General features: G+C 44.3%; 1 protein-coding gene across 1 annotated transcript; it reads right to left on the reverse strand.

Moving 5' to 3' along the window:
* Positions 1 to 4,827: 4,827 nt before the first annotated feature.
* LOC118125080 (prolyl endopeptidase-like) lies at positions 4,828 to 13,349 on the reverse strand. Its single transcript, XM_035183451.2, has 15 exons — positions 13,164 to 13,349; positions 12,057 to 12,131; positions 11,033 to 11,166; positions 10,821 to 10,951; positions 10,495 to 10,704; positions 10,264 to 10,385; positions 9,819 to 9,924; positions 8,886 to 9,077; positions 7,620 to 7,817; positions 7,254 to 7,357; positions 6,998 to 7,134; positions 6,795 to 6,889; positions 6,264 to 6,395; positions 5,587 to 5,743; positions 4,828 to 5,480 (listed from the first exon to the last, which is right to left on the reverse strand). Exons 1-15 carry the CDS (start codon positions 13,203 to 13,205, stop codon positions 5,186 to 5,188), a joined length of 2,130 nt encoding a protein of 709 aa, XP_035039342.2. The 5' UTR covers positions 13,206 to 13,349; the 3' UTR covers positions 4,828 to 5,185.
* Positions 13,350 to 13,615: the final 266 nt, after the last annotated feature.

Consider the following 13,615-nt stretch of genomic DNA (forward strand, 5'->3'; position numbering starts at 1 on the left):
CTGTATCCACTTGGTTGTGCTCTGTGAGTTTCTCTCCCACTCGACTCCACCATCCAAACTTATCACGTCGCTCTGTCTCTCTCTCTCTCTCTCCTGGACTCAGGTTATATTACTTACTGCTTTATTACACAACGCCCACACCAGCACTGAGCATATGGGAAATGATTGTAAATGCAAATTAACTTTGCGTGGGATTGCTGTGGGCAACTGTGTGGGTGTGTAGAAGCGAGTTTGCCGGTACGCACGTCTGTGCCTGCTACACATGGGTCAGTGTGTGTGCATAAAACTGTGTGTGAGTGAGTGTGTTGACAATCCATGGGCGTGCATCTGAGAGTGAGGTCTGTTCTTTATTTATTTATCTCGTACAGTTGCAGCAGCGATCCATACTTTTTATATTACAGCCTTATTGGAGCCGAGGATTGGAGTTTGAGACTTAATGAGTTTCATCTCGGCGCCATCGCTGGCTGTGGCTTTCCAAAAAACCTCCCACGCAATCAAACATCACCTCCTTCGGATGCTGCTTAGCGGAAAACCCCCGACCGAGCGGCGTCTGAGCTCATGCTTCAGAATCACTGGATTTAGATAATTCATTATTGGAGGCCTGGAGATTTACCGGAGCAGAAGTCGTAGAGTTCTAACTTGTGTTCGCAGGGAAATGTGACGAGGAAAAACACAGAGAAGCTCAGTTACAAGTCGACGCTCAGTAGCTCTAAATACATGTTAATGCATTTCTTTACATTTACAACAAATATAAATTATGTTTTTCTTAGAAAGTGAAGTAATTGCAAAGCTGTTAACTGTCCCTCTCTGCAGATTAATGTGAGAGGGACATGATGGATGATAGAATATAGCTGTACAATATGTTGCAGGCTGTAATCCACATGATATAAAGGATGAAATCCTAACAGCCCTGACTCTTGACTCCTGGCGCTCTGGGTCACGAGCCGTCTGAGCAGCTGCACACATGCTAAATGGAGCAGAGAGCGGAGCTAATCAACTGCTATCTGCCTCCTATTCCTCTGTGGTCCCACATAATAAATGCTATTAGTCTGAGTATGATGTCTTAGTATGCAAACAACATATCCCACAGTAATTCTCCTCAGTGGCGATGAGAGGAGGGGGCAGTGGGGGGTGGGGGTAGTGTTTTATTAGGCTTCTCACGGTTTGAGCACAAATCTTCAATCAGATCTGCTTGTTTATTCACTGTAAATGAGACGGGGGACGAGATCGAAGGAGGTTGTGTGTCGAAAAACGCAAAAATAAACATTGTGCTACTTGGAATCCATCACTTGGCTCATGGCACAGACCTCCGCAAACAACCCCCCCCCCATGAAACCACATAGAAATTCACCGGATCCACATCTGCATCTAATTTCACACACTCAAATATCGGTCCCCTAAATATGCCATGATTTATTTTTGCTGACTAATAGACAAACAAAAACAACTAAGGCCCAACGTCCCTAGGGATTAAACTTTTTTTGTTAAGATCCATGAATTATTGCTTTGAAAATAAGTGGAAATGTGAAAAATTGGCCAATCTTGCAAAGTGTAGTCCCACTACAGTGACGCCTGGGTGAGAGTTGGGTCGCCTCCTGACTCCAAACCAGCTCTGACCATGGACTCCACAAGACATCGTAGTATCAAGACGTTGGCATCAGATCCTTCAAGTCCTGTAAGTTGCCTCTGGGGCCTCCAGCGTCATCGAATTCTGTCGTGTTCCCAAAACCAACCGTCCGTCCATTATCCAGACCGCTTATCCTTTCGAGGGTCGCAGGGCGAGCTGGAGTCAATCCAGAGAGGACGAGAGGCGGAGTACAACCTGTAGTTTCCAATTTATATCTCCATTCTGCATGTAAGGAGGAAGCTCTAGTACCCAGAGGAAACTATACACAGGGAGAACATGCAAGCTCCATGTACGACCAGGGATTCAAACCAGGAACCTTCTTGCTGCGAGGCAACAGCCATCACAGAAAACCTTTGCCAAGAAGAGAGAGTAATTGGTTTTCAACAATGTTTGGGTACATGTCAAAGTGAACGTCACAACCCGAAAGTCTCAAAGCAGAACACAGCCCAGAGCAGACCTGTCTTCTTCCCATGATGCATCTTGCTGCCTTTATCTGAACGACACACGCACCCGGTCGTCCACATGACATGAAAGAAAATGTGAATAATCAGACGGGACCTTCCTCCATCGCTCGTTACTTTAGTTTTGACGATGACACGTCCGCAGCAGTAGCTTTCAGCGGTGGACAGGGGTCAGCATGGTCACTCTGATTGGTCCACAGCTACCCTGATTGCATTCGCTCCCACACACGCAACAACGACCCTCAGGCGCCCGTGACCCTGTCGCTGGTTCGCTGGTCGTCCTTCCTGTCGGTCGGTACCAACCACAGGACCTGGGGTTTAGGAGACGCTCTGACGTCGTTGTGTAGCCATCGCAGATCCGGTCAGATCGATACACACTCGCTCTCACTTACTGGCTAATGCATCACAAGATAATCAATGTTTTTCACTCTCACCCATCAGTGGGTTTTTTTTTTTTAACGCTGCAGCTGGTGGGTGTTTAAGGCCTGTAAATAATTCAGCAAATTACAACACACACTCACCACTGAGGCCCTGAGGTGTAAGTAAATCAACAAGTGGTGCATTTCCTGTTGGAATGAAACTTCACGTGGTCAGAGGTCGAGGCCAACGACGAGGTTCATGAGGCCAACGACGGAAAATTCAGATTTTAATTAATTAATTTTGATGAAATGTTTTTGATTATGAAGCAAAAAAACACCAAAATGTGAAAATATGCTGCGTCTTTCTATATTTACATGATCCTTTTTATTTTTCATGTATTTATTTTTGCTAAGGCGCCTAAAATTGTGTAACTTAAATTGTGCAGACGACCTTCAAACGTACAAGGCGTATTCACCATCATGTCCTATATTCTAAACACTTATTTATCTATTATTATAATATACTATAAGTCCTGTTTACTTCTTTACATCATCATATATTAAATATATATTTGGATTTCAAACCACTGGTGAAAATCAGACCAATTCTCTCTCTTATAGCAGCAAACAGTAAACAGTAAAATAGCTCAATTATTAAATGATGGTAATAATTCTCAGCCCTTCACCCTCGGCCGCGGGCCTCATGTTTCTGCTTTGTCCCTTTACTCACTATAAGATCAAACCTTATCAGAAACTATGCAGATTAATAACAAAGAAGAAAAACATGATCAATAAAGAATGTAAAAGAAAGAAGGAGAGAGGTGGAAGAGGATTGAAGGAGGCACATGGGGAAGCAGACGACACCTCTGTGAAGACATTAGTGATTCGCAGCCGTGTGTCGAGAGCCCTCTCTCCTTCTTGTCCTCCTCCTCCATCCCTCGCTCCCTGCGCTCTGTGTGAAGATTAAAGTGAGCGGCATAAAGGGGAGAGCGGTCCACCTCTAAGCTAGTGTGAAGGGGAAACTTCCCCGAGTACAAAAGTTCTGCTCTCCGCTCTTTGCCGGAGCGTGCCGCCGCTCAAATCGGCTTTCAGAAATTAATCCCTGCATTATGGAGGGAGTGGAGTAAACAAGCGGAGGACAGGAGGCGGTGGGGTGGGGGGGGAGCAGAGGTTCCGTAGGTAGAAAGCTTGTGTTTCTCCAGAGAGAAGGAGGAACGTGAAGGCCGTGTGTGTTTCTACATGTGTGTGTATGTGTGTGTTTGTGTGTGTGTAGGGAGAGGAAGGATAAGAGGGGGGGATCGAGAGGTGACCTGGGGGAGGTGAGGGAAGGAAATGAAGCAGCACGAGCTCGTCCACTCCTCTGGGACTTTCCTGGGAAGAAAAGCATCACAGCCTTTTTTCTGCTGCATGATCTCAAAGCCCCCCCCCCACCCCCCCCCTCTCTCTCACTCTCATCTGTCCAGCTTATTACTGGCTTTGTCTTCCTCGGCTTCATTCAGCCACTTCTTCCCCCCGATGGCAAAGAGTCATTGTGTGTAAATCCCTCTTCCTGCTGCCATCTCTGCCCCCCCCCCTCTTATGCTCTCTTTTTCCCGCTCTAGCTCTCCACTGAGAGGTGCTTGGATAAGGCCTCGGGTTCCGTCCGACCACATCAGAACTTCCCGCTGAGCCCAGATTAAACTCTGAGTGACCGAACGGACAACTTCTCTCTGGTCGACTGCTGCAGAGGCTCCATCTTTCTTTTTGACGGATTTAAACGCCTCCACACTCTCTCAAGACTCCATAAGGGCACTCTCACGCTCTATCTGTAGCTCTATGTGTCCCCTCGATGTCTATCCTCCGTCTATCCTATATGTCTATCGTCGTCCTCGATCTCTCAAGTGTCTCCAAACATGTGCACATCTCTCCCCTGTCTCTGTCGACCTCCAATTTGAACCTTCACAAGGGCACGAGTCCATTCCTATCAAATACGGGTCATTACTCGTTAGTGTTCTTTCCTCTGCTGCCTAATTAAGATTTATACAGATTGTCAATCAGGTTCGATGCCTCCTCTTAACAACTATCTGTCTTTTACTGTTAAATCCAAAGTCCCTGTCAACGCAGAGTGACACTGAACCCAGTGTTCGACCTCCAGGTGAAGACGGGGGAGAGAAACAGGGATTTTTACAGTCGCATACTGCCACCTGATGGTAAATGTGAAAACTACATTTATTCTAATACTTTATACTATATAATGTAAAGACAACTTACAGATGTTTGGTATCAGAATAACTTGTACTAAGCTGTTCACCTCTAAACTGAACAGATCTATTTACATTTACCTTAGAAGACACTATTAACAGTTGGGATACGACAGGTTAAAATAGTCAGGAGGCAGAACTCAGCACAAATAGAGATTTTATTGAAACCTTAACATTTTCAAAAAGCTTTCAAGGAGATGTCATATTTAAGTGCATTTAATTTTTCTACATTAAGAGCTGTTTGAAAAAGGAACCATGATGAGTATTTCAGATTCTAGAGTATAGTTGTTGCTCATTATTTATAATTAAACCTTCTTCATCCCCTGTTTTTCTCAATATTTTATTTAATTCTAAACTTTTTTACTGGATTTTTTATTTCACTCTTCTCTTCTCGCTGACATCTAACCCATCATATGCCTCTAATTAGTTCTTATTTCTACAAATTAATCATCATAAAATCTCCCTCACTGTGTGAAACCGTCATGTTTCTCCTCCTCCTCACTCCTTCCAGCTCAGACCCAGGGTCTCGGCAACGAAGGAGAAGACGTGCGTCTCCTCCAGGATGGCCTTGACCGTGGGTTTCCCCGCGCCGTGCCCGCTGCGGGTGTCCACCCTGACCATCAGAGGCTGGCGCTGCACGGGGCTGCGGCCCACGCCGTGCTGCAGGGCCGCGCAGTACTTCAGCGAGTGCAGGGGCACCACGCGATCATCGTGATCCCCAGTCAGCAGCAGGACAGCAGGGTAGGGGGGGCCAGGGTAAGGTGACTGAGGGAGATTATGAAGAGGGGAGTACCTGAAGAGAGGGGGGGAAAGACAAGGTGGATTCTTTATTGATCCACACCTCTAATTCTCTTACTCTTCTGTAGCAGACAGTGGTTGTGGTGGTGTGTGTTTCGTACTTGATGAGCCACTTGAACTGCTCCGGGTCGTCAGCACAGCCGTAGTCGGTGGTCCAGGCGTGGCCGATGGTGAACTTGTGGAACTTCAGCATGTCCATCACCCCGACTTCTGCCACAGCACAGCCGTACAGCTCCGGGCGCTGGTTCACACATGCAGCTGTGCACGTATTTGAAATATGTGAAGATTTAATTGTTATGAACACAGACACATTGTCTTTACTTCACACTGTGTTAGTGCAGTGATGTGATCAAGCTCTGGTTAACCCTTTAAATCTGGGTGCAACATATATATTACATATAGTATCATTGCCACATTTTAGCCTTTATTGAACGCTTTATTTTATTTATAACAATGTTATTATATTATACAGGTACATCCATTCATCAATGTATACATATGCTTATTATAATGATAATAATTATGTGTGTTGTTCACAGTCTAATGTATTAAACTGCATAGAAGTGGCGGCGGCTGAACTGTTAAACCAGGAAGTAGCAGAGGTATAAATAATACAGGACAGGGTTTCCCCCACATGACAGGTTTCAAAACCTGTCAGTTTCTCCTGCTCTCTCTCTGTCTCTGGCATTATTACTTGATTCCCCGCTAAATATAAATAGATAAGACACACACACACACACACACACACACACACACACACAGCTGGTCCTGTACTCACCCACCAGCAGCCCTCCGTTAGAGGCCCCGTTGATGGCGATGCGACTGGCGCTGGTGAACTTCTCCTGGATCAGATACTCTGCTGCCCACTGGAAGTCGTCAAAGCAGTTCTGCTTGTTCCCTAAACTTCCAGCTTCAAACACACGGTACAGGAAAAACACAACCTGGAGTTAAATGATGATGATGAAAACTCACATTTAAGTATTTCTAAAGATAAGATAAGATAAATCTTTACCACTAACAAAACGTGTCTAAAACACCTGAAATGCTCGACTTGAGGTCAGGGAACAGATTTTATGAGATATTGAAAACCGCAAACTCCACCAAGGTTTCCTGTACTTTCTTCAAGTACCACCAGACTTATTTGGGGATAGAACAGTTTAGCTGTAAGTTAATTTAGACCCTGGTTCCTGCAGAGGTTCCTGGTTCCCAGGGAAATTCCCTGTGGTGGAAACGCAGCTTAACTAACACTCATCCACCTCACTCTCCTCAGTGACTCATGTTTCTGTGTTCAGTCGCCTGGTGCTCGTACCTTTGTGCCAGGTGAGGCCGTACTCCCCCCCCCCTCTGATGTTGGCCACCGCCAGAATCCCCCCCAGGTGTCTCACATACAGCAGGTAAGCAACACTGTAATACAGATAATACACAGAAGGCAAGAATATAAAAAAAAGTACAAGAAAATAATTTTATAATCATATAAATGAAAAGGATTTTGGATGGACCAGTTGAACTTACTTGTAGTACGGTTGTATGGAATGTTCAAATCCTCCGTAACCATAAAGGAAAACAGGATGAGTTCCATCTTTCTTCAGGCCCTTGGCGTGAACCAGGAACATGGGGATCTTGGTTCCATCTTTACTGGGATAAAACACCTGAAAATATATCAGAATCCCAGCTTTTCACAAAATGTTGAAATACATTTGTGTAATCTCGTATTTGTCTATTTCTCTGGTCTGAACTGAAGCTGGAGAATAAACAGGAGGAGATTTACCTGCGTGGTCTGAAAATCCTCCTGCTTGATGCCTTTCACCTCCACCTCCCTGAACACTTTGGGCTCCGGGCTGGAGTCACTCAGGTCACAGTGGTAGATGATACCTGGGAACCACAGGTTACAGAGGTCAGAAGTGTGTGTACGCACTTGAATCAGTGTATTTTAAACATCGATTGTTGATGTAAGACATTTTAAATGATATAACCTGCAGTTACAGTAATATGGGCCAGTGAAGTTTGTGCATTTTTGCTTAAAAGTAAAGATCTAATAGTCATTTAAAAATAATTAGGACTTTACCAAAAGATAAATATAGATGCAGATTTTGCAGCATTGCATTTACTTATTGATAAGTTGAAGGACAGTTACCTGGCGAAGTGAAGGAGGTGAACTTGTAGAAGAATTCAGAGTGCTTCTTCTTGCAGCTCACTCCGGCCACTGTGCCCACGTCCAGCGGCAGGTCCCGGACCAGCCGGGCCGAGGACAACTCGTACACCTGCAGGATGTCCTTCACGTCGTGGAGGTAGTTGACCAGCAGGTGGTGCTGGTTCACACAGGAGACAAAGCCTGCAGAGGGACACAGAGAGGAAGTGGTGAGAAGCGAACATGATGGAGTTTGTTTGTTGTTCTTTGATAGATAGACAGATAGATAGATAGATAGATGGATAGATAGATAAATAGATAGACAGACAGATAGATAGATAGATAGATAGATAGATAGATAGATGGATAGATAGATCAACAGTTTGGTGAAGTTAGAATCAACCGTGCAGCACAGAGTCAATGCAGGTGCAGACTGTGGATCCTGTGAAACAGCCAGCAGGGGGCAGACTAACACGCTGTCAGTATGATACAATGATGTATGATGACTATTGGTCAGTAGATGGCAGTGGTGCTACAGACGCTGCCTTCTCCTAGTGACTGTGTCAAATAACTGACTATAAACAATAAGACTTTATGAAACATTTATAAAAAAAAAATGTTTTCAAATTCTAATGATTTTCAACAATTGTAATTTCTTCCATAAAAACTTAATTTATATTATTGCCACAATTATTTTCTGCTAAACACAACCCTGCACTAATGAAGAGACAAATAAATAACACATAGTATTTCTACACATATATAATATATTAGTACGGTGTATTATGGTGTTTATAGCATTTATTGTATTTATACGTCTAGTTTATCGATGCAGTGTTTTTCCATTCATTCAAGTTATTTTCCTCAATTTTTAGTGACGTGCGTTTGCGTGCGTGTGTGTAAACAGGCTGTATGTTTCATTGCTCTCTAGAGACCGTTACCATCATTTGAATGACTCACACCAAAAAAAAGTGCTTATTTGCCGAATATCACTTTCTGTACAGTTCCCTTTGACGAACGTCTACTACCACAAACTCAGAACTTCCCAGTTACTGTGGTCAGACTGTTATTAAAGCATTAGCAACAGAAATTCAGCGAAAGGGTGTTTTGTAAGATTTAAAGGGCTGAATTGTGGAACTGCAGTTCCTTGTATTAACCCTGTACGTGTTTCACACACTCCAGCACATGCCCACAGACATCGTGAAAGTCCCCTGTAGAGAACTTATATTATATAGGAGGACTTCATCTTTTAAAAAGTCCACTGAGTCTCACCCAGGACATCCTTGTCGTGCTGTGGTAGGAGGGCTGTCCAGTGCTGCCTGTCTGGTTTCTGGATGTCTATGTTCATGAGACAGTATCGAGGAGCATCCAAGTTTGAGCGGAAAGTGAAAATGGTTCCCTCGTTGGTCACGTAAGAGAACTGGGCCTCGAAGTCGTCCACGAGTTTCACCCACGGCAGCAGCCCTGGAGGGGACGATGAAGACAATCACACAAAACTCAGTTCTAAAAGATGCATCGGGTGATTTTTGTCCCTATTTCCAAAAACATATTTTCACAGAACTCTTACACAGAGCGTTTCAAAATGACTGCTTGTGTAAGACAATGTATTTTACACCAGAAAACTGAATTTTGAAATCCCGTCTGGTGGAGTAATAAGAAGTTAAGTCACTGGCATTAGCATCAATTCCTCTTGTGCTGATGCAGCAAAGTTGTTTGGCGCTACAGAGATTTCAAGTTATTTAAAAGCTGGCAGGGGTTTGATACAAGGAAGTGTTTCTATTTAATTAAATCAGTCGCGGCAGGCACAACCTACCTCGAGTGACACATCACGGGAATGCACTGCTCAATCTGAAAGTACCTGTGGTAAGAGGACTTCTGCCTACTGCAGACGGTAAAATCACACTGGACGTTTTGACAGAAGTATTTCTCCTGGGGCTGCTGATGACAGCATTGACAGGTCGATGTGTTTGTGAGAGAGATGAATTATAGACGTTCCAGCAAATCAACCAGCAAACTGGGTCACTTAGTATATGCATGATTGTGTAAAATCAAATCATCATCATTTTACCTGGGTACAGAACAAAAAGGCTGAAGCAGACCTCGAGTTTCTTTCTGTTCAAGTGATCCTACATTTCGAGTTGTGTTTGTGGAACGTGTTGTGGCTCAGATCACACAACACGTGAGGTCGGACACAGAAACACTGACCTGTGATGCCGTTGGGGAGCTGCTGCAGGTCACAGTACCACAGCTGGTTCACCGGCTCGCAGCCTTCAGTGATGGACATGACGGCGTATCTGCCATCGTCTGATACCTGGTAGGAGGAAGGAAAGAGCAGTTATGTCAATGTAGTCGTTGCTGTAACGAGTTTTAAACTGATTATAGGTCCGTCAGTCCGTCTTTGAAATATCAAAGAGATGAGAGACAATGTTGGCTCCAGCCTCACTAGGTGGCACGTTAGACCAAAGAAATATCCCTAATACAACGTATGCCATCTGAGTCTGAGGAGCCAATCCTGACGTTCCACCCAGTTTATTGATTTAACGTGGAGGCAGGGTTTATACCTACACTGGCCACCAGGGGGGCGATCGAGAGGCATTTGCGGAGCTGACATTACGTCCATCTTTATAAACAGTCTACGCTTCAGACTTACGGTTAATGAGCTGTGCCACTTTGGATTCTCAGGGAACTCTGCCACCAAAACGTCCTCTGACTGTTTGGTGCCGATAACGTGGTAGAAGAGCTTCTGATTGATGTTGCTGGTGGTTTCGGTGCCTTTAGTCAAAACACAGAGTGGTTATACGTCTTGAATGAATGTTTATTCGACAGACATTTGCATTGAATTGTCGTAGCGGTGCTTGTGTGCACGGCGTTTCTTCCTCACCGTCTGATTTGCCGTCCTGACGCAGGTAGCAGTTGTAAAAGACGCCCTTTGCATCGTGAGTCCAGGCCAGGCAGCTGAATTTCACCCTCTCCAGCACGTCGGGCAGTTGGCTGAGGTCATCAGCCTTCATGAAACTTACCGTCACCCAGTCCGAGCCACTGCTGCTCAAACCGTACGCAAAGTACTCACACTCCTCCGACAGGCGACCCACTGGGCGGAGAGAGGGGCGAGAGAACAGAAGGAAGTCATTAGCTTTCTGTAAAACTTTTCTCTATTCATCTGAGTGGGTTTGGACTAAACAAGAGTTGCTCTGCAGTTGGTCTCACTCTTCAGTGCCACCGTGCCGTCTTCAGAGAGTTTATTCGGGTCAAAGAAGACGGTGGCAGGTGCATCCAGAGAGTCCTGCACGTACAGCACGTCCTGGTTCTGGAGGCCTTTGTTATGAAAGTAGAAATACCTGAAAATAAAAGAGGAAATAAAATGTAGTCGCTTTTTGTTTAGCCTGTGCTATGGCTGCACTTTAAATTTCCACCCGTACCTCTTCCCTCTTTTGTAAGGGCAGCTGTATTTGGGGTAGTCGTAGAGCTCAGTGAGGCGCTGGTGGAACTGAGGCCGGACAGCGCACTGCTCCAGGTACGGCATCGTCAGTTCGTTCTGCTCCTCCACAAAGGCCTGAGATACCAAGGACGAGGAAAGGATGAGATTTAAAGTAGTTTGGTTAAAGGTTCAGTGTGTAGAATTTAGTGACATCTGATGGTGAAGTTGCATGTTGCAGCTGAATACCCCTCACCTCACCCTCCCCTTCCAAACATGAAATAGAATTGTCAGTTGTCATAAAAACTCAAAAGGTTTAGTTTGTCCAGTCTGGGCTACTGGAAAAAACATGGCAGTCTCCGTAGAGAGGAGCCGCTCCTGATGTAAATATGAAGCATTTAAATATAAAGGGCTCATTCCAGGGTAAAGAAACAACAATTTGTACAATTTAGAGGAAACACACTCAAAACATCACTAGGATTATTTAATATTTAATTTCTGCCAATAGATCCCTTTCACCTAAATCTTACACAATGAACCTTTAAAACACAGGTTCAGGTTCAATGAGAGGAAAAGTGACTGAACTCATGATTTGTATTCACAGTGAATAATAATAGTTCCCTTTTATTATCTAGCAAATCTTATCTCAATGCCAGGGACAGGATGGAAACTCCTGAGGAAAGAAAAGCATAAAAAGTTCTAGTCTCAAACATTCCCGACGAGGCCTGAAGAAAACAGGTCGACCACGTGTGAGATCAAACATTCCTCAGGTTTCACAAACACAACAGAATCAATCGTTATGGATTGTTGTGAACTTAACTCTAAATACGTATACTTGAAAACACATATACAACCTAAATGTCAACTGAGAAATTCATTTTTTAATGTGAAATATCAACATAAAAACTTTTCATATCACATATCCACCATTGATGAATCGGTGGAGCTCTAACACACGGTATCAGAAGGTGGTAAAAGTTGAGGAATGACACGTTTCCTGCAGGAGCTCATGGCACACCAGAGCGTACCATTGTCTCTGCACTGTCAGGGTCTTCCAGCCAAGCGTATGGGTCACAGATCTTAGTTCCATGGTATTCATCCACCTGTTAATCAGAAGTTAAACAACTTGTTAGAAAGAACTCTACCTCCTTCTTTGGAACTGACACACATCAGCACATCAAACTGCCAAGTGTTTGATTGGCCATTGCGTACAATGTCCTTTATTCAAAAATGTACTGATAAGATTTGTTGGCATGTTCTCTCAGCACATGCATCTAGTGAAACTGGTATGGTTTTCTGCAGAAATTCTCCAAAGCCACAGAACAGATTTCCATGGAATCCTGTGGAAGGCTTGGGCAGGAGCCAACGCGGAACATGGAGCAACAGGTAGATCTTGTTCTGTAAAGATTTACAAACTAACACTTGCTTGAGAACTATCTGCAAGTAGTTAAAAAAAAGAAATTCTCATTTTGAGGTTATATTTGGGGTTTGGACTTTTAATGTTTGCTTGGGGAAACTAAATTGTAACGTATATTTGTGCAGTATTGTCAAACATTTTAAAGGGTTAAACTGTTGAGAAATCAAATTGCAGGTTATTTAATAATAATAAAATCATCCTTAGCGGTTTAAACATCCTCTAAATTCAACTCAATGCCTTTGTTGTCACTGTCACTGCACAGCTCACAGTGAAATCCAGTGTTCCAGTGGAACAGATAGACATGTGACAGTCTAATACATAGTAATCAAATATTACACAGTAAGGATATTATTCATGCATGAGATGTGCAATTGTAAAGTGGTAGTTTTTCAGAAAAAGCACACACTACATGAGCTTGTCATTTTAGAGCTGAAGCAGTCAAGAGAAATGAATGAGCTTCACACAGATGTTGTTGCTGCGGTTACACCACAGCTGCAGGAGAAATGCAACACACGTTCAGGTCTAAACATTTGAATAACTTTTTCACATGTTAAGTTTAAACTTTTGTTTTTGTTTCCTTCAGTCTCCCTTTTGCTTCTCCACTCCGCCTCCACCCGCATGACTCTCTCTCTCTCCCCCCCTCCCTCCTCTCTCTTCCTGCTCTTGTGAGAACTGCACCAACAACAGACAGAAACCCGCAGCGGGATCACACACTGACCTTCTCCTCTTCTCTTCGGGCGGACGGATACTTTAAAGCCATTTTCCTGAATACAACTCAACTGTGTCTCTTCTCAGTTTGATCTTTATTCGGACGCTCTGGACGACGCGACTCAATGCGGCCGCGAAGTGAAAGTGAAAGCTACACACACACACACACACACACACACACACACACACACACACACACACGCGCGCACACACACGCTCAACAGTGGTGTTTTGTTCTGCACACAGGAAATGATGTGGCAGCTACGCGCACGGCGGCCAGTGTACGTGACCTCGCGCCCGTACGTGCACCAGAAGTCGTTTTGCACAACTTAAAACATCCCCGCAGTAAAACATGACAGCTGACAGCACGTAGTACGTGTCCAATCGTGCGTAACCTCGACTTCCACTGAACTTTGCTTCTGTCAATCCCAGAATCCACCCTGAGCTGTGAACCTCGCAGTG

This window comes from Hippoglossus stenolepis, chromosome 17, assembly GCF_022539355.2.
Source record: "Hippoglossus stenolepis isolate QCI-W04-F060 chromosome 17, HSTE1.2, whole genome shotgun sequence".
Lineage (NCBI taxonomy): Eukaryota > Metazoa > Chordata > Actinopteri > Pleuronectiformes > Pleuronectidae > Hippoglossus > Hippoglossus stenolepis.

Excerpts from the sequence above, each read along its gene's own strand:
- LOC118125080 (XM_035183451.2), bottom strand. The coding sequence starts at position 13,205 with ATGGCTTTAAAGTATCCGTCCGCCCGAAGAGAAGAGGAGAAG. Across the intron at positions 11,167-12,056 it reads CTGACAGTGCAGAGACAATG|GCCTTTGTGGAGGAGCAGAA; the intron begins GTACGCTCTGGT and ends TTGGTATCTCAG. Across the intron at positions 10,705-10,820 it reads CGGCACGGTGGCACTGAAGA|TGGGTCGCCTGTCGGAGGAG; the intron begins GTGAGACCAACT and ends CTCTCCGCCCAG.